Source organism: Pyxicephalus adspersus, chromosome 4 (assembly GCF_032062135.1).
Source record: "Pyxicephalus adspersus chromosome 4, UCB_Pads_2.0, whole genome shotgun sequence".
NCBI classification, from domain to species: domain Eukaryota; kingdom Metazoa; phylum Chordata; class Amphibia; order Anura; family Pyxicephalidae; genus Pyxicephalus; species Pyxicephalus adspersus.
The window spans coordinates 123,901,538-123,922,807 of NC_092861.1; the positions used below are offsets into that span (position 1 = coordinate 123,901,538).

Sequence of the window (21,270 nt, forward strand, 5' to 3'; positions counted from 1 at the left end):
GAGCTACTACATCTAGAGCTTCAGAGACAGTACAACAGCGTGAAACACCACTACAGGAAATGAGAGAAAGAGCTACTGCATCTAGAGCTTCAGAGACAGTACAACTGCGTGAGACCCGAGTACACGAAATGAGAGAAAGAGACAGACGATCACGGACTGCACAACATTTTAGCTTAGCATTGGAAGGATTCTACTATGATCCACATAAAGACTACTCTCAGCATGCAAGTCTTACCATCCGAAAAATGTAAATGGTTTGTAGTTAGTGTCAAGCCAAGAAGTTTAAATCTGAGTTTCCTGGTATTTGCTGCAAAAAAGGGAAAGTCAAACTCTGCCAATTGGAAACACCACCACAAGAACTTTGGAATTACACATCAGCAAATACCTCAGAGTCAAAGCATTTTCCTAGTAACATCAGAAAATACAACTCATGTTTCCAAATTACATCATTTGGCGCCACATTAGTTGTTCAACAGCCTGGATTTCCATCCACATTCACGGTGGAAAGGCAAATTTACCATAAAGCGGGATCGTTACTTCCTGCCAGATCAACCTCCAAAATTTCTACAACTATATTTTATTGAAAACAAACTAATAGAAACTGACCAGAGGTGCACCACATCTCAGGAACAAAATTTCAGATTGTCTTAAAGTTACAAAGGATGTTTCATGAGCTCAATGTTTCATTCCTTTTCATGTATAGGACTGTAATAAATAAATACCTAGGCAACCCTGGGTAATCAGCTAGTATGACTATATTAATACTGTGTAATAATAATAATAAATATATGTATATGTACACACACGCATAATAAAGGTAAAAAATGGAGCCTCTCCCACATAGCTTCCCTTATCTTGCATCCTCCCACAATTCTCTTCCAACCAACTGAATGTATATCATGCAAATACATTAGCAGATATTACTCATTTTAAGGATCTCCTACATCAACTTTTGTGTTTTAATTACTCGTTTTCTGATCAATTGTGATTCATAAAATGAGGAGACCTTGTATGGAAGGCGGTAAGGAGCTGGAAAATCAACACAACATAGGCGAAGAATACATCTTGAACAGGTTCCTGAAGAGAACAAGATTTCAGCGACCGGCCTATACTTTTCTTCTATTAGAAGCATGCTGTATACACCTGAAAAATACAATAAACAAATAGATTTAAATAAAAAATACTCATATGTCAAACAGCAGAAGTAAACAACCAATCTCAGATCCCAGAACAAACAATTATTATTAAGAGGATCTTGAATTTAAAATTGCCTAATAGTATAAATTATGGTATATATCCCCCTTCCTAGTGTGTGCTGCTTTCCCCGCCTCTTAGATTGTAAGTTCTTCGGGGCAGGGTCCTCTCCTCCTCCTGTCCTATTGTCTATTATTTGCAACCCCTATTTAATGTACAGCGCTGTGTAATATGTTGGTGGTATATAAATCCTGTTTATTATTATTTATATTAATAATAACTGCATTGCCAACTCAAACTTCAGTAACTGAAATGGGTAAAAAGAAATATTATGATTTTGATGTAAAGATCTTCAATTCAATCTATGTATTGTTTCTCAGTGATTCTAGCTCCAGTTTGGAGATATGTACAGAGATCAGATCATCAACTTAAAAAAATAATTGTAAAAGCAAAATATTTTTTTTCCTTTCCAAAATTATTTTCTATTTTCTTGCTATATGAGTTAAATGTTACTAGAAACTAGTCTACTACTGTAATTGGGATCCCCAACCACCAGGCCATGTGACAGAAGGATCTGTGTCCTCTCCCCTCTCATTTCATCCAGCCAATCACATAAGCCAGTGTGCATAATTGGCAAATGCTGAGAGGACACGGATCCTTTATGTCACAGCAAAGACTGCAGATAACCAGGAAAGATCTTCTCCCTGCCATGGACTGCAAGAAACTTTTTCAGACAAACCACAACCCTATTGAAAGAAAATATTTTCCTGCATCACAACTGTCTGTGGTGCAAAATATATTGGTGATCACTGCTCCAGCACAAACCCTCTCTCCTTGTACATTCAGGGAGTGTCTGATTATACTGTGTGCTGGCCCAGCTCCTCCACCCTCTTCCTCTCCAACAAAAACAGGAACATACAGAATATTAAGCATTTAACCCTTGCAGCAGGGCTACACCCATGTTTTAAATCATAACAGGAGTTCAACTTTGAGGGTTTTTGGATCCTTGTGTGTAAGCTCTACATTTATTATATTTATTAAACAGTATTTACATAGCACCAACATATTACGCAGCGCTGTACATTAAAAAGGGGTTGCAAATGACAGACAGATACAGACAGTGACACAGAAGGAGAGAACCCTCACCCCAAGAGCTTACAATCTTCATATTGGTGATTTGAGCATGTTATGTCCAGGACTGCAGTACGTGAATATTCCAAATAGCAGACTTTGCCTGTCATGCAGATGTACAAAAGGAACATGAACAATTATTTCCCAACTATATAATGACACTGTGTTACCTGGTGAGGGAATACACTGTGATGTACTGTGCACCCTGTTGAGAAGACTTCGTTATTGTAACAAGAAGTGACCTATTACAGTCCCTGCACAGAGCTCTATGTCAGGGGAAAGTACTACAAACACAAATTATGTTCAATCCCCCAACACACATCACATGGACCTAAAACTCGTGGTTCCTCGTGCAGGGGAAGAATTAAGAGAACGGACCAATATACTACTCCGCTTGGTGTAAGACCACACTAATCGCACACTGATGTCCAGAGGAAGACTCGGGTCACTACATTAAAGCGAAGACAAACACATACTAGTTCCTGAAACAAATTAAACAAATTGAAATCAGTGATATCCTATGCCGCATTTTTTGTTATTGGTACTCAAATAGCGAAACAGATGGATAGTATGTGGTGATTGTTCTTGTCTGTGGTTGGCGGAAGTCAGGGATAGATTGGTAATGTCTGAGCATGGCAAGTCAGAAACGCGTTTTAGCTAATCGGAACAGCTCTGAATTGCCTGTTGGCCTTCGATTGTTTAGGTCTGTGTATGGCTTTGCAGTAGAGCGGGATGGCGGCTCAGCCTGCTCCTCCTAAACCTTGGGAGACCCGGAGAGTCCTGGGGGGTCTCCCGAGCAACTCTTTCCAGTGAGTGTGTAGGGGTGCGGGGCTCTGAGGAGGGTGTCCCGGGGGGTATAGGGCGGTGGGAAGGCCGGGCTGCGTGCTGAAGTCCAAAGAGCAGAGCGGGCTGTGACTGGTGTGTGGGGGAAGTGGAGCTGTGTGGCCGCATCACCTGTCACTGTGCATGGATCCCCCTGGGACCACAGGCCGCTGTCATCCAATGTATAGGCCACAGAAAGGGACCCAGGCTTGGTGTGCTGCCTTGTATTGCTCCCGGGGCCCTTACACGGTTTGCATTGTATCCCATCATGTGTAATATTCCCAGCCAATCCTGTACATAGATATTCACCTATTTACATAGATATTCACCGAATCTTCATACACAGAATATATTCACCCAATATACATAAATACATATTTATCCAATATACATAAATACATATTTATCCAATATACAAACATATTCACCCAATATACATACACATAGAAATTCATCCAATATACATAGATATTCACCTATGTACATATACATGAATGCATAGACATTCACCCAGATACATATATACATTCACCCAGATACATATATACTTATAGATATTCACCCAATATACATAAATATAGATATTCATCCGGATGCATATAGATATTCACCCAATATACATAGATACATATATTCACCCATATACATAGATACATATATTCACCCATATACATAGATACATATAGATATTCACCCAATATACATAGATACATATAGCAATTCACCAGTATACATGGATATACACCCAATATATATAGATACATATAGATATTCACCCAGATACATATAGATATTCACCCAATATATATATTCACCTAGATAAATATATGCATATAAATATTCACCCATATACATACAATCACCCATATACATATAGACATTTACCCAATATACATATCAATATTCACCCAATATACATACAGATGGATATTCACCCAGATACATATATTCACCCATATACATAGATACATATAGACATTCACCCAGATAGATAGAGATATATATATATATATATATATATATATATATATATATATATTTTCCCATATACATATTCACCAATATACATTGATACATATAGATATTCACCCATACACAGATATATACTCACACGCGCAGATACACACACACGCACGAACGTGCGCACATGCAGATACACGGATATATATACACACACGTGCCGATAAACAGATTCACACACAGATATGCCGATGTAGAATGTGCTGTGTGTGGGTTGCCTTATTTTCAAAGAAGGACCAATAGATCTTATAATTTATTTACAGCTTAGAATATTATATACAAATCATTTACAAGAAGAAGGTAAAGGGTATATAGGAAAGGGAGAATAAAAGGGGTCTAGCTCTGTCACCCGCACACGGTGATTCTCTCACACCACCATACACACCAGGGTTTTCTCTCCTTGAACCACTCCCATCTACAAGTCCAGAGCAAATCACATTGCTGATTTATCTTTGGTGAAGTTTTGTTTGAGGAGGTCACACAGGTTGTCCCTGCCCTGTCCCTGCCCCCTCCAGGTAGACTGAGGCAATAGTAAACTGGTTTGGGCAGAAACTACCACCAGGGGGTCAAACTGGCCAAGGTGTTACTGATCCTCAGGCATCCATTCATGGAAGATCAGTCATTGTCTCTGCTCAACAATCCTTTGGAGGTTGTTTTAGGGACTGTATCTGTCTCCACAGATAATGAGGGTTATAGTTTGTTTTCAAGGGGGCAGAATTATTCTTGCATACAAGTCATATTCATATCCATTTTAGTCACTTCCAAATTCCCCAGTCCTGTGTCTGAATGGCACACAAACAATTGCAAGAAGTGACAAAAAAATTGATCTCAGTATTCATACTCCATTCTTGGTAACCTGGCACAAGACAACATTCCTCTGGAGGTAACTTCTTCGCAAACATAATGTAGCCTAAGAAAGAGAACCCAGAGTCAGGAACCCATTCATCCAACATTCATACATTTCTCCACATGGATACTTGCAATTCATCAATACCTCTTAGGAGAATCTCACAATGATAGTACAGTAACTATATCATTGTAACACGTTCAGTTGTTAGCAAACATTCTCTAGGTACATTTACTGCTTGATGACTTCTCAGGTTTGGAGAGGAAGACCCAATATTCCTCTAGAAGTTTGTCATTGGTTAAAAGGAATTGACTTTGCTTAATATTAGGGTCTGTATAAGCATATTCATTGCTAATGTCGTCAATATATTGTAAGGTGAAAGCTCTTCCATCCAATTGCCATCCCAAGTATGACTCCAGAATCCCAAATTTTGGTCTTTAGTGTTGCTTTATCATGGATCCTGGCAAATAAGAACAAGAGCACAATCAGATTATTAGCAGGTAATGCTTTATGCAACTATTATCCCCAGGTCTACACTAGGCCGTAGTCTCAATATATCCTAGCCGAGAGGTACTTGCAAATTTAGCTTAAAAAAAAAAACAAAAAAAAAAACAATGTTTGCTCAATCTTCTCCCATTTGGTACCACTATGCACCAGTACCACACTAGAACAACATGGGTTTTATAGTCCTGATAAATGATTGTTAGATGTAAGGTATTGAGTTTTTAAAAAAATAGTACTTACAAAACAGGACATAAAAAAATAGAAAAAGAAAATTGCAACAAAAATGTTCTGCTAGCCATCAAAAATTAAAACAAAAACACAAAGACTACAAAAGACAAACAATAAACCAAAGACAAAAAGGCTTGACTTCTGGTGTGTACACAGACTTCCAGGGACTTCTAGCTCTTTTGTGAGAAGAAAATATGACTTCACACCTAGAAGAACAAAGGGTTAACAAAAAAAAAAAACATTCACAATTCATCACAAAGGGATGACCCTCTGTTAGTGTTTTGCCAATTTAACATTTAATTTTTGGTGTAATTGTTTTGAATCAATTATTAAGCTCATAATGCCACATGGTTTTTGTTTAGAAAAAGACCATTGAACTAGCTTTTACTAAGATTTAGCCAGTACTGTGCTCCTACTGCAAATACCTGTAAAAAAAAACAAACATTAGCATATAAAACTTTCACACCTGTCTCCAAAGGCCCTGAAAGAGAACACAAACACATTAGCATACTCCGTCATGACAAACAATCATTTCTTCCTTTATCCTAACAATCTGATCACACACAACAGACAATGGTAGAGTGTTTACTCCAATGTCAATAAACACTACCATACAACTGTGCCATATAGGGGAGAAAAATGGCAATGCAGCTTATGTTAAACTACATACTAGCCAGTATGGGGGATTGGCCCATGGATCAAACATTGGTTTGTCCACCCCCTGCTCCTGGCCATTTTGAGGGTGTTGGCCATTTTTACTGTTTATATCTTTTCTTCCCCCTTCAGCACTAGCTGAATTCTCATGGTTGTTATCTTTTACTCCAGGCTGTAAAGTGCTTTCATTCTCTTGGATGGAGCTTGTGTTCTGTCCACATTCTCCTCATTGCTTTCAGCTATTAACCTCCCTGGCGGTCTGAATATGTCAGTATTTTTAAAGTCAAAAGCGGTACATTGCATGGAAACTTGTTGTTTATTATTGCAGGCCTGTAATTGTTAGGAATAAGTCACGGGTATGATAAAGTTTGAAACACAAATCATAAATTATAAAAAAAATAAAGAACTATAAAACATAATGATAAAATAATAACAATAAACCTAAATCCAAAAAAACACTAAAATCTGTCCAAACAAGGGTGCAATATTATTGTTAAATGAGTATTATTTATTTGGATTTATTTTTTATCACTTTATTACTGTGATCAATGTGTTAAAAGCAGATTACAATGTAATCCGCTTTTAAATTTCCCACCAGGCCACGCCTGGTCGATCACGCTGGGGATGCAAAGCCAGGGGACACTGAAGCCGGCGGGCATCGCTGGAAGATGCCGCTGGATTGTGGGCAAGGAGGTAGGATATTTACAATGCTACAATACCCCGAGCCACACATTCGGGAATTCCACCAGGGGGGTTAAATTGGCAATCTTTGTGTAATCTTTATAAATGTTTAGAGATCTACAGTATCTTTTATTATGCCCAGGCACTTGTAGCATCTAGATGATTTTGGCCTTCTTGTACTCCTGCATATGACAGATATGTCTGATGTATACCTCTCCTTGCCTTGTTCACACCAGTCCCTGAGTATATTTATGAATTGTCGGTAAGTGTGAGCATTCCTAAAAGGATAGCTTACAAAACATTTATTAGCCATTGAATAAAGGAACTCCACATCATCAGATGAAATATCTGGACAGTTATACATCACCCTATAAAGTGAAAGGTACTCATTGCAGAATAATATTGGATCATCTCCTCGTCTGAATTTTATTCTGGACAAATCCTGAGTACCTCTTCCATCCCTGCTTCCTATCACCCATTGCAGTTGTTTTCTCCTACCCTCTGGTCCAACCAGCTGACCATTATTCATGGATATCTGGGCTGCTAGTGGTCCTGGAAGCCAGGCCTTTAAAAGTGCACATGCATCTTTGTTGTTCAGACCATGTTGACACACTACAGCCTCCAGTTTATTGGAGATACTCACTGGTGCCCAATAAATCCTCCAAGAATCTGGTGCAGATGGTATATGTCCTGAACAGTGCGTGTGCTGGCATTTTCCCTTGCAGGTCTAGGTGTATCTGCTGATTGTACCCCTCTGCAGAAATTCATCTCAGTGAGAGTGCAGATATTAGCTGACCCTGGCTTCTTTTCTTGTGTACTAAGGGATAAAATGCATTTCTCTTTGGCCACCAGCTGGGAATTTGCATCTGCCAATTTCATCTCTAGCGCTAAAACAAGTTCTTCTGTCTGAGACAATTTCAACTGCATTGCATCCACAAACTTGCATTTAAGATTATAGTTTCCATTGCATTGTTTTCCTTTCTTAAATCAATCACTTCAGCTCTTAGTTCACCTATCTCAGTATCAGAGGTTGTTGCCATTTTGGGTAAACCTTCACCAATTCATCAAATTGCTCCTTAAGCTCTTTTCTCTCTCTACTCCAGTACTCCCCTTGTTGCTCAGCTATGCCTTTGATCCTGAGCAACACTGTTATCTCATTAGCCATTTTTTCTTTATGTAATTTGTCAGTTTATTATGCAATTTACTATTATGTTCCTTACATTGGGATAGTAATGTTTCAAACTGACTCTTAACAGGTTCATCCGTACATGTACAAGAACTGACAGAGGCATGCTAAACATGAGTATACACATATTCCATTTTACAAAGCAGCAATCAACCCAAGAAACAATTCTTATTACAAACGCTGCTACTCTGCCAATGCACACAGACTGTATAGGTAAACTACTGACACTCGCACAAGTCTGAATTCAGTCAGACTACCAACAGAAGGCAAATTGTCCCTCTAAAAAAAAAAAAAAAAAAGATAGCAATTCTGTGTATTTTACAAGCAATTGCATCAAAATGTAGAACTCAACTCACATTCCATAACTCTACCAATTCTCCCTACAAAAACATACACTCAAGCAAAATATTAAACGTAAAACTTTTGCAAATTCAATGTAAACCAATCGCATACCAATTCCTCCATTTGTTCAATGTCCAAGATCTAGTTGACTGCATCATAATCCTTACAGCAGGTCTGGTTGGTCCTTCAACTAAGTTTACCTAAACTTCCAGAATTCTGTCCTGTGTATTTTTTTAATTCCACATGCTTTCTGGGGTGCCCAATCGATCCTATAAAAGGGTAAGGTTTATTTACAGCTAAGCATATTATATACAAGTCATTTACAAGAAAAAGGGAAGAAGGTAAAGGGTAAATAGGAAAGGGAGAAAAAAGGGGTCTAGCTCTATCTCTAGCACATGGAGATTCTCATTCAAACAACCATACACACCAGGGTTTTCCCACCTTGAACCACTCCCATCTGAAAGTCTAGAGCAAATCGCATTGTTCATCCATCCTTTGTGAAGTCTTGTTTCAGGAGGTCACACAGATTGTCCTTGTCCCCAAGCTGGAAATTGCTGCCACCGGCCCCTGCCCCCTCCAGGTAGACTGAAGCTATAGTAAATTGGTTTGGGCAGAAATTACCTCCAAGTGGTCAAACTGGCCAAGGTGTTGATGATCCTCTGGGATCCACTCATGGAAAATCATAGTTTCTGCTCGACAATCCTTTGACCTTTGGTTTAGGGACTGCATCTGTCTCCACAGATAATGAGGTTTATAACTTGCTTTCAAGGAGGCAGAAATATACTTACATACAAGTCATATTCATATCAATTTTAGTCACTTCAGGAAACTTATAGACCGCAAAGATGATATGTATGAGAATCATGTAATTGGGTATATTCACATGAAAATGCATTAAAAACAAATGCAACATATGAAATTCTAATATCAAGTAGAAGAGTACGGTACGGGTATGTTTACAACAACATATATTAAAATTAAATGTAATAAATGATAATGCACATATCGAGTAAAAAGGTGCTACACATGTCAGATATGATAAATGTAACTCAATATTTGAGCCAAAAAGTATACAGTTTGTGCGATTATAAATATGAATTGTGTAACAACCTCAGAGTGTAATCTTGATGCAATTATCACCAAATAATTCTTAATTGGTAGTTTACAAACATAATTTTTATCATTCAAAAATTGTGACATTTAACAATTGTCAAGAATGTGGTATGATACTGGAACATAATAAATACTTAATATGGTATAGGATAAGTACATTGGAAAGTAAAAGGTACATTTTGGTATTACTTAGTTGGAAGCATGAAGTATATGCAGGTTTTAATCCAGTAAGTAACATCTCATGAGATGCTAAAGGTTGAAAGTGTGCATTGAATTAGTATTAGAAAATGGGTATGGTTCGAATGAATAATAATTATGATAAAAATATATGGGAAATACAAAAAAGTGGTGTCGAATAGAAAAACAGAATTCAAGGTCAGAACAATGTATACATCAATAGGCTAGTATTGATATAATTTTTTTTTCTATACTTTATAAAGTACTCATATATTGACATAATAGGAGGAGTTACTTCATAATAAAGGGACTAGCCATATTTACCAGGCTATAGCTTGCATTAGCAATAGTTTACTCATAAATGTATAAAGATACAATATAATAGTATTTATAATAGTATAAAGTGGAGCAAGTAAATATAAGGCTTAGTCTACATGGACGTTTTCCCCAGCGTTTAACCTGAGGCTTTTAAAGCCCGTGTTTGAAATTCACATTCATTCCAATGGGCTAATCTACACCAGCACGTTTCCTTGAGGCACATTTTTGAGCCGTAAAGAGAACGTTCCTTGCAACATTTTATCCCAGGTTATCCCACAATGAAAGGATGATTCCCACTGCTGCATTCATGACATGAGCACAACCATGGAACTCCTGACAGTGTGGGATCCCAGGGCACTAGAGGGCAAATGAGGACAAGTCTCCCCATTCACCTCCGTGATTGGTTGAGGAAAGCATCATCAGGATTTCCCTTTCCCCAGCCAATCACTGAGAGGAGCTGTGCTATGCTGAAGCTTGGCTTCCCTGAGCTGCACACACATTCTAAAAAATACTTTAATATTAAAGCCTGTCTTATTTTTTACACATATTTTTAATCCTTTCAAGGAATGAGTAAGGGGTTTTATGTACCCCTGTACTCATTCGCTGAAAGGGTTAAAAGTAAAACTGCCACCCGGTTTATTAGGAAAATTCTGGGTTGAACACTGCATATAACAAGCTTGAGCTGGTATCAGCCATATTAATAAAGATTAGGAAATTCTGATTCTGCCATAGCTGCCTAATAAATCCTCTTACCTTTGACAGCAGTCATTGTAACAATAGGCTGTCTCGCCATTTTGATTTAGAGATTACGTTAAGCTATGTACACACACCAGAGAATAGTCGTGTGCGATGAAGTCGTGTTGATTTTGAGTGAAAATCTGATGTGTACTGTGGGCCCCCAACAGTGTTTTAAATCCCACACAGTGGATTGAAGAACAACTAATTGGGAGTGATTGCTGTCTTTCTTTGATTTCTTTGGAGAGCAGCATAGCAGGCTGCATCTAACTTGCCCTCTTCTCCCCATAGAACAGTCGTACATTTCTCATTCATTCATCTGTCGCTGGAAACAATCAGGAGAGATCATTTCAAGCAGCAATAATTAAACATCCATTAAATGTCTCTACAAAGCTGTGGTTATTGCAACATACATTTCTGAGCCACTCTTCTAAACAGACACTATATTAATGGGACTTTGTCTATTTCATGTTGTCAATGTATATTTTGTCTTTTTAGGTCAGCTGACTTAAGGACAAGCACTATCACCAGGCCAGGACAGCCAGCTCTTACCAGGGTTCCACCACCTGTTCTACCTAGACCTTCTCAGCAAACCAGAACAAGTGGGCTCAATACCTACCGACCTGCGTACAATTCCTTCTCCTCTGGGTTTGGCTCTTATGGGTCATATGGCTCATACGGCAGTTCATTGTATGGCGGTTACAGTCCATACAGCTATGGCTACGGCAGTGCCCTCGGGTATAACCGCTTCCAGGCAGATGACGTGGCTCCCAGTAGGTTTGTCCGCCAAGCTGAAGAAAGCAGCCGTGGAGCATTCCAGTCCATTGAAAGCATCGTTCATGCCTTTGCCTCAGTCAGTATGATGATGGATGCCACCTTCTCAGCTGTTTATAATAGCTTCAGAGCGGTTCTAGATGTAGCCAATCACTTTTCCCGGCTTAAGGTCCACTTCACTAAAGTGTTTTCCGCTTTTGCACTTGTCAGAACAATCAGATTCCTGTACCTACGTTTGCAAAGACTCCTAGGTCTACGGAAAGGATCCGAAAATGAGGATTTGTGGACTGAGAGTGCTGGGACTGTGGCTCGTCTTGGGTCTGAGAATGATGCTGCCAACTCTGCCAAGTCGTGGCCTATTTTCCTATTCTTTGCAGTAATTCTTGGTGGTCCATACCTCATTTGGAAGCTGTTGTCTTCAGGCAATGAAGAAAGTAATGACGGTAAACTTGTACAAAGTTGGTCTTGCATAATGTTAAAAAAAGTAAAATACAGTTAGTGAGCTGGGAGTGCTTTGCTGTGGCTATTGGGTATCATCAAGATAGAAAATGCAAAATACTTATTGTTCCCTAAGTACTTCCCATACAAATATGACAATTGCTTTGTACATTTTGTGTCGGTCTAAAAATTCTAGGAGTGAAAGTAATGCACAGTGACAATTTTTCCAATATTGCACAGTTTGTTTTCTGTGGACAGGAAGTAGATGTCCCACTTATTGGTAGACTGACATTGTGCCATCTTCTAGCACCCACCTATTATTAATATTACACAGTATTTATATAGCACCAACATAATATGCAACACTGTACAAAGTCCATAGTCACTAAATGTCCCTCAATGGGGCTCACAATCTAATGTCCCTACCATAGTTAGACTGTAATAAAGACATATAAGGTCACATTTGGGGGGAAGACAATTAACCTAACTGTATGTTTCTGGAATGTGGGAGGAAAACCTGCAAAGCTACCCATTTACTTCTCTTTTTTTTGCCACTAGCAGGGTTTTCCCCTCCTGGCATCAGTGTTTTTGGGACATCCGTAGGATGGATTTTTTTTTTCCCACACATATTTGGCTGTTAAGATCGACTTTTATTTATCACCAACCAGAATTCTTTATACATTTTTTTACAGAATCCAATAAAGTAGGAATGCTCTGAGCTGAATCTACTGGACCAGTTGTTATTTTAACACGAGGGATCCCCTTGAAATAACTTCAAGGTCTTTATAGAACCCCCTGCTATAATCACTATATTAGCTCCATAGCTCATAGTACATTAGTGTGGTGATCAGTAGGAAAAATACCTATTATATTGCTGGCCAGTGGCAATAATTTCACCCTTACAGAGAGTAAATTAGATTATTGGTATATGTTAAACTGACCTAAGCAATGAGCAGTTTGTGAATAAAGGAACCTTTGGAGGAACCTTGGTTGAAAAACACTACTTGACAGTAGACCCAGTGGGGAGTTCCATTTGTTTAACCCGAATCGGACACAGACAAAGAACCAACATTTCCTGTAGCCTGCAGAACAAATCGGAAATCAGTTTAACCCGTCTGCTTTTTAGTCAAAAGCTTGTTTAGTTGGTTGCAACTGTCCATCACCCACATACTAAATTATCAGTAATGCCAAGATTCTTGCAAATATATTCAAATCTAAATTCTATGGTGTCCTGCTAGGAAGTCCTGAATCCAAGCTACACAGTTCAGTTGAAGTCTTCTATGAGTTACAGCTCTAAAGATGAGACTTCATTCACAGTGTGCATAGGAACACCCAAGAGAAATTGGATTTTACTAAATGTGTCTGCAATGCAGCACTGTTAGCTGCACTTCACTAAAATGATTAATAAAAAATGTCATTATGATATGTTAGTGACTCCTGCTGAAAAAAAATCTGCTGCAGTTAGGCAAATTGCTCAGTCCGCAGAATGCAAAGCAGGTCTTCTATCATCAGACATCACCCTGTAGTTGTGGAAGAAATAACCTTTATTCACAGTAAGGAGAGATAACAACACAGAGCCATGTCATGGAGCTGGAAACAGGATTCATCTGCAGTAAAAGTAACAATTTTATTGGAATCCTTTCATAAACTGCGGTGCAAAGTACACAAAGATAATCCGTTTTATGACCCGTTGGCCTTACATAGGACTTATTATTCTGTGTCACCTGATTATATACTATTCACTATTTCATTTTTCTTTTGCAATATTTCACTGGTCACATAAAACAAGATTATTACATCAGCCCTGATGCATGGCTAGGTTTCACAGGTATACTTCCATGTAGTAAGCAATAGTAAACAACATAAAGTTTTCCTGTAGGACTTAATACAGTTATGTTTGTGGGTAATTTTATTTGATTAGGTCTCTGGTAGGATGTTTAGATAGGGAGAGAATAGTTTTCTAATGGGTTTCCTAATTTATAGTTTATATATTAGAAAGCAATAATTTAGAGCAATGTTTCCCAACCAGGCTTCCATGGAACTTTCTGGTTTTCTCCAGATGTTGCTAGGGGTTCCAATTTGTGCCCTTCAGGTCTGGTTAGCTGGTACCAATGATCTTTATGGATATCTGACGGGGTGACTTTCTGTCCACTAGCCAGTAATGTAAGAGGCATTAATATATTGTGAGCTGTGGATATAGGAATATTAGTGAGTGTTTCCTAGGACCTTAAAATTACTTCGTGTTCCCTTGAAGTAGCTTTAGGCAGCAGAGAACCTTACTAAAAGATAGAAAAGGGCATTGCATTGTGCTTTAAGCAGAAGTAAACCCAGAGGACACTCACCTGTCCCTGTTCCGTCGCGGACACCCCATCCTCTTTCTTCTCTTCTGCATTCCAATCTTAAGCCATTTTGGCACACAGGTATGTGTGCAGTCCCAGCACCCGCAGGTAAAGCTGGGAAGTGCCCTGGATTCTGCCAACAAACCATATTTACCAGATGGGATGACGGGCCCATCCCTTTCTGCAATAAAGCCCTGCCGGATGCCAAATTTCACCAAGTTTTGTCAACTTAAGTTCCACTTTAAGTAAGAAGGAAGCATGATGTTTGAGTTGCAGACATATGTGTACTATATACTTATTAAAACCAGTTATGATATGAAAGCAGCATAGGGCCTTTGAAAACATTTTTTTTTCTTTGTCTAGAAAACATTAACTGGGCAAATGGGGAAAGTGACCATGTTGTCGGAAGAGCAGAGTATGACTTCACAGCTACTTCAGATGAGGAGATTTCTTTTCATGCTGGTGACATGCTAAACCTGGCACCCAAAGGTAATTTTTCATGTTCTCTCTGTCATCTTGTTATTGGATAGAAGAAGCTGGTGTTAATCTTCATGGTCTGTTGGTGTTTTTACTTTCTGTAGATCAGTGTTGCCATGTTTTTATGGGCTGCTCAGATAGAAGAGGGCAACTAAGGCTGAATAATATTGATTCTGATAAAAAAACATATCAACAAATTGGAACATAAGTGTATCAATCATTACATTCTCTGGATCCTTTTAGCCAGTTCCCCTCCCCAAGTCTAGTGATAATTGCTGCATTTTGCTGTGCCAGCAGTGTTATGCGAGCTCCTGACAATACTGAACTATACAATCTACTAATAATTATTTCAATAATTTATTTTTTGAACACAATAACTAGTAGGAGGTCAGACACTGTCTCTATACCTAATGAAGTAAGAATGTGACATTGATAGCATTGGTTGCCATACTGTTTTGTTTTTCTTCTTTGATGAAGAACTATGTGCTATAATATATTCTGTACCTGTGTCTGTTTTCAGAACAACAACCTAACCTAAGGGGCTGGCTGCTTGGAAGTTTGGATGGGCAAACTACAGGATTTGTTCCTGCCAACTACATTAAAATTCTTGGCAAAAGAAGAGGGCGCAAAGCTACAGAGGCTGAGAAAAAACAGGAACAGCAGGCATTCCCCAGCAATTTATCCCTGAGTGCAGCCTCATCGGTCTCGTCACTGGAAGATCAGGAAGCTGCCCTCGAGTCTGTTTTTGTGGAAACAAACAGCAGGGGGCATAATGTTGAAATCGATACGAGCCATAGGGGAACATATGATTTATAAGCAAACATCTGCGTTGAGACAATTGCAGCATGATGCTATGTCAACAGTTCTAAAGTTACTGTTGTTCCCTGTGATTCACAAACAATTGGTTCTACTGCAGAGCCATATAGAATTTCGTATGTAAGCCAGCCCCTATACTGCTACTATAATGAACTTGTCAGGATATATGTTGGGAGATTCTTCCAATTGCCTCAGCTGTAGAGCGAGCAATGCATAACTCACTTACCAATAGATTGCCTCTAGAAAAGGGAATTTTATTCTAGGTGTTTAAATATATGTATGAAGAAATTAAGTTTCAAAATGCAGAAAAATAATTATTTTAGTTTTGCATTTGTTGCATGATTTATATTCTAGGTGATGTAAAATATTCAGATAAGGGCATAGTACGTCCCTGCTTTGCAGTTATTGGCAATCCTCTCTTTAGTACTTTGATTCCATTAGAAATATTTACCTTAAGAATAATTCTCTACTTAAGCTGTGGAATGTGGAAAGAGCAAATTCCACAACCATTCTCAAATACTCTCCAGAAAACAAGGTCTGAGAAATCAGTAATCTTTATTTTTGAAAGAGGCTGTTTTATAGCTTTGAATCAATGCTTTGTTATAGGGCTGTATTTTGATCGTTGACACCGTAGTGTGCACCCAGTTACTTTCCAGGAGCATATTTTCCTGAACGTCAACTAGATCTTTCCATTTTGGTGAGGCATTGTATACTAGGGTTGGGACAGCCTTCCCAAACCATCTATGTTGCATCCATCTTTTGTAATATATTGTCATATCTGTTAAACTGCGTCTGTAATTACATAGAGGTAGGTGCACTGACACTGTGTACTAGTCTTCAAACATTATTCATCTTTCTTTCACTTCTGCACATTGACAAAGAGATACAGTTCGGTAAAGGGCTTTACTTATCAGTTGTGGAGTGACCGTTCTTCACTATTTGGCACTTACAAAATTGGCACTATAAAAAAAGAGCGACATAAGAAGCTTCTAGGCAAGGTTCATCACTAAAAGTAACAAACTACCAATTATTATTTTTTCTTTTCAGAGCGACAATTGGCTGGCGATTATACTTTCGCTCTTGCCCAAATATCTGTGATCCAATACAAACATGCAGATAAAAGTTACAGCCTTGCTGTAGGTCTGACCCAATATAACACCCAGACAGCAGGAATTTGTAGAGAAATGTGGCCCCAGTATTTCTCTCCAGCCAGTCTACTCCTTCAATTATTGTTTACATACTATTCATATACAATGATAGTTTGCCTTCTAAAATCCTAGGCAAAAAGTAAAGATCATTGGTAAATGTTAATTTGGCAATAGCACTTTTGAAAACTAAAAGTGTATATGCTGTTCAGAAGTTAATTCTTAAATATTTATAGTAATGAGATCTTGGGAAATGGTATGTATATTTTTGTGTTTAACATGACTGCTCTAGAAATAGGCTGGGGCTTCATGTTCACATATTATATATTGGACCTGATTTATTAAAGAATTGGATTGGAGACCTGGGCGACCCAGTGTATAATCTATCTTCTCCAGTCTTTGACATCTTTAATAAATCAGACCCTTTGGGCCTGATTTATTAAAGCTCTCCAAGACTGGAGAGGATACATTTTCATCAGTGAAGCTGGGTGATCCAGCAAACCTGGAATGGATCTGGTCCATGATTCAAAACATTTGCTAGCAAATGACTTTGAAGTAATCCATTTCAGGTTTGCTAGATCATCCAGCTTCACTGATGAAAGTGTATCTTCCCCAGCCTTGGAGAGCTTTATTAAATCAGGCCCATTGTGTACTTTGTTCTCTAGTTGGGCTTGCTGATGTATCCAGACGCAGATCACAATTTTTTCACTGGTGGATTCACACTGTTGTAATTTTGTTGCTTAGGGCAGAATATTGGAACCTGAATGTTGTAGTTATAACTGAAAATGAAATTCCCAGGAGTGCTTCAGCATAAGAAGATTTTTTTTTTGGTGAAGAAGTTTATGATCAGCCTATCTGGAAAAAGGGAAGCCAGAATACATGCAGCCTATGGTCTAAACCAAATCAGCAAATACAGTACAAGGGGGTGCTGAGAAGTTCTTGGCTTTGCCCAGAAAGAAGTGAGCCAGAGTTATGAAATAACACATTTATTCAACATTCCCCCCTGAGACCGATGCACTTGGTACAGCGTAGTTGCAGCTTTTCGAGAACGTTCAAATAAAAGTCTTTTGGTTGGCCCCCAAACCAGCTCTCAGCAGCATCTTTGATGTCAGAAATGTCCTCAAAACGTTGCCCCTTCAGGTGTTTTTTTCTAATTCAGGAACATATATTAGTCAGAAGGGGCCAGGTCAGGTGAGTAGGAGAATGGTGGACCAATTGGAAACCCAGGGTGTTCAAGGTGGCAACCACAACGTTGGACGTGTGCGCAGGTGCATTGTCCTGCAAGAAAAACCCTTTGGTCAACTTAATTGCTTTCTTCAGCTAGTCCAGGAGGTTAGCATAATACTGTCCGGCGATACTAGAACCCTGAGGTACGTAGTCAATCAAAAAATATACCGCCTTTGTCCCAGAAAACAGACGCCATGACTTTTTGGCCAATATCTGGGTTCGGAACTTCTTCAGTGGCAGGAACCCGCTGTGGCGCCATTCCTTCGACTTTTCCTTGGTTTCAGGATCATAGATGTGGAGCCAGGTTTCATCCTCAGTCACTAACCTAGCCATAAAGTCCTGTGCAGCTTCAAACTGGGCCAAAACGGCTTTGGATGCTTCAACTCGTTCCTCCTTCTGATCACTGTTCAAACATTTCAGCACCCAATTCGCTTAAAGCTTGCGCATGTCTAGGGGAGTGGTGATAACAAACCCAACGTACTCCCGTGAGATGTCAAGTATCTGGGCTATCTTTTTTGCAGTTAACGTTGGGGGCGCCCACTGCAGGGCTCATCTTCAACGGTGAAATGCCCAGTCTTGAAAACAAGATATCCAGGTTTTGACAGTGCTGTAGGAAGGACACTTCTCCCCCAGTGTTTGTGACATCTCAGTGTGAATGTCCTTTGCTGACTTTCCCCGGAGAAACAAAAACTTCATGACTGCCTATAACTGCAACGACGTGAAACTTGCTTGTGCCTCTGCCATCACAGCTTCTCACTAAAAGAAAAAACAGTTTTAAGAATTGCAAAGACCTGATATTTGCACAGTTACATACTAAAATATTAGGCTGTCATGCCCCCACACTCATCTGAAAGAGGGCAAAGCCAGGAACTTCTCAGCACCCCCTCGTAAGTGCTTGAGACACGGCTTTCTATTTATATTTTTAAACTATGTAACGTGAGGGCCTGGCTGAAGAATGCGTTCAGTTTGTATCCTGTCAGGCAGGCCCTTTTACTACATAGCTGTTGGTTTATCCAATGCAAATTGATCCGATTGTATGATTGCTGTAAGCAAAGGCATGTGTAGGCCCCAGATTCTGCTTCTGTTCTAGACATGTACAGTGCTCAACCCAGGCATTTTCTAAAGACGGGTCAGAAGAAATTGTAGGTGGGTAGCTATATAGGCAATGAAAACTATCAGGTACAGAAGATATAGCCAATTAGCAGTCATGGCATTTGCAGCACATTGAAATCAATATCTCAATGATAACTCATTGTTATTTAATAATTCAATCTCCAATCAGCACCTTTGTAGCCCTTGGCTTAAGATAAACAGCATTTACTAGAAGAGCACATGTGACTATGTGCCTTTCCCCACCTATCACCCAGGCTTTTTCTGACATGAAATTTTCTATGTTTACCTTAATATTTCCACTTGGCACACAAACCTAGAATGTATTTACTGAACGCTTGGATCAAATGTAAATGTTTAAGCTATTTAGGATGTGCTGATTTAAATTGAACCTCATGTAAAAGTGGCATTTTTTTTAAATGGAGGGGATTTCCAATAATTCCCTGCTTGGATTTCACTAGAAAGTGAAAGGAAATCCCTACAAAGTGTAGGGAATTCTCTTCTTGGAACTATTGTTCCCTGTGGCAGGTTTACCTTCATCTATTGTTCTTGCAATGCTTGTAAATGCATGTGTCTTCATTTTCTGTTATAATAATAATCACTATATTATAGCACTGACAGAAATGAAAATTTCAGAGGTCTCAATCTGTCCCTCATGTATACAAAACTGATGAAAATAGTTTGAGCTTGGAATGTGTAAATCTGAACCTCATCTAACCTAAACAGATTCATAACTGTGGACTTACAACAAGTTAATAGATTTTCAGTGACAGCATACTTTTAATGACTTTGACTCTGACATACAGCTTGCTTTATCACATTTTGTTACTGTATAACATATACATTTTTGTAAATTGGCCACTGAAGGCATGGTAGAGGAGTAGTGGCCACGTAGGCAGTGCCATCATAGGGTTAGACAACTCCCAGGCCTGTGTTTTGAGGAGTAAGCACGAGCACAGTTTAGCTCACCAAACCATCATCTCTAACACCTGTGTATGTATGAAGCAAATGTGGCTGCCACTGTGCACAAAAGTAATTACAAACTTAGTACAGACACAAAGGTTTAGGAAATATCCACACACACTGAATAGATTTATGTTAAGTTGATTTTTTGTTGAAAAAAAAACTTTGAAAAGACTATTTATTCTCTTTTATTATTAATGTACAGAAGGTGTCTGTGTTATGTCCAGAGCCATCTGAATAAATCACTGCTTGTCAGTCCTGTTGGGTGTATATTGTATGAAATGGTCACAATGGGTGCTTTTAATCATATTTATATAGATATTTTATTATCTAACAGAATACGATCTGAGCTTCTAACACAGGAACATCAGTACTCTTGTAGCTGCTAAACTCCATCCTTACCCGGAACACAGTTCCTATTTCTGTTTCTAGTGATATCTGGGAGCTGTTGTATATAATGATTATTTAAAATCCTTAAGCACTTCTGATCTGAATTACTTAAATAAAATGTTATATTTTAATAAGAGAAAGTGTGTGTATTTATTTGTTTGAAATAAACGCTTACTTTTGTTTTGGGGGGGGGGAGGCAAACTTGTTCCTGCTGATCCACAATATTGGCAGTGATCATGATCACATATAAAGTTTTCTGGTATAAGGACAAGCACCGGGGGAGAACGTGCAGCATTTGAGTTTGTTCATGACTTTTTACAGCCCATCAAGATTACCTTCCAGTATATTTGGGCATGTAGTTCGTTTTCGGAACAAAATCACAGGATTCACTCCTGGTTTCTCCTCGTTTTGGTTTACTTAAAGCACTCATCAATCCCATACCCACCATTCCCACACTTCATTCTAGCCAAAATTTGGACATATTCTGTATTGACCTGCAATCTACTGTTACTAAAACCATGTAATATGAGGACCTCCCTAAACTTCCCAGTGTATTTGTATCCAGTCAAGCCCTGATGATACATTGTTATTGGTAAATCTAGGAGAGATTGTACAGCACATAGATTATTTGTAAAGTAG

General features: G+C 38.8%; 2 protein-coding genes across 2 annotated transcripts in view; one reads left to right on the forward strand and one right to left on the reverse strand.

The window, feature by feature from the left end:
- Positions 1-2,692, reverse strand: part of PUS10 (pseudouridine synthase 10) — a 36,863-nt gene extending 34,171 nt beyond the window's left edge. Inside the window, exons 1-2 of the mRNA XM_072409524.1 lie at positions 2,496-2,692; positions 1,007-1,143 (exon numbers count right to left, since the gene is read on the reverse strand). Of these exons, the coding sequence (XP_072265625.1) occupies positions 1,007-1,132 (126 nt within the window). The 5' untranslated portion in view covers positions 1,133-1,143; positions 2,496-2,692. The remainder of the gene's footprint in view (positions 1-1,006; positions 1,144-2,495) is intronic.
- Positions 2,693-2,978: 286 nt separating this feature from the next.
- On the forward strand, positions 2,979-20,771 carry PEX13 (peroxisomal biogenesis factor 13). The gene is made up of 4 exons (XM_072409525.1): positions 2,979-3,134; positions 11,451-12,169; positions 14,867-14,992; positions 15,501-20,771. Exons 1-4 carry the CDS (start codon positions 3,058-3,060, stop codon positions 15,794-15,796), a joined length of 1,218 nt encoding a protein of 405 aa, XP_072265626.1. The 5' UTR covers positions 2,979-3,057; the 3' UTR covers positions 15,797-20,771.
- The last annotated feature ends 499 nt before the right edge of the window (positions 20,772-21,270 follow it).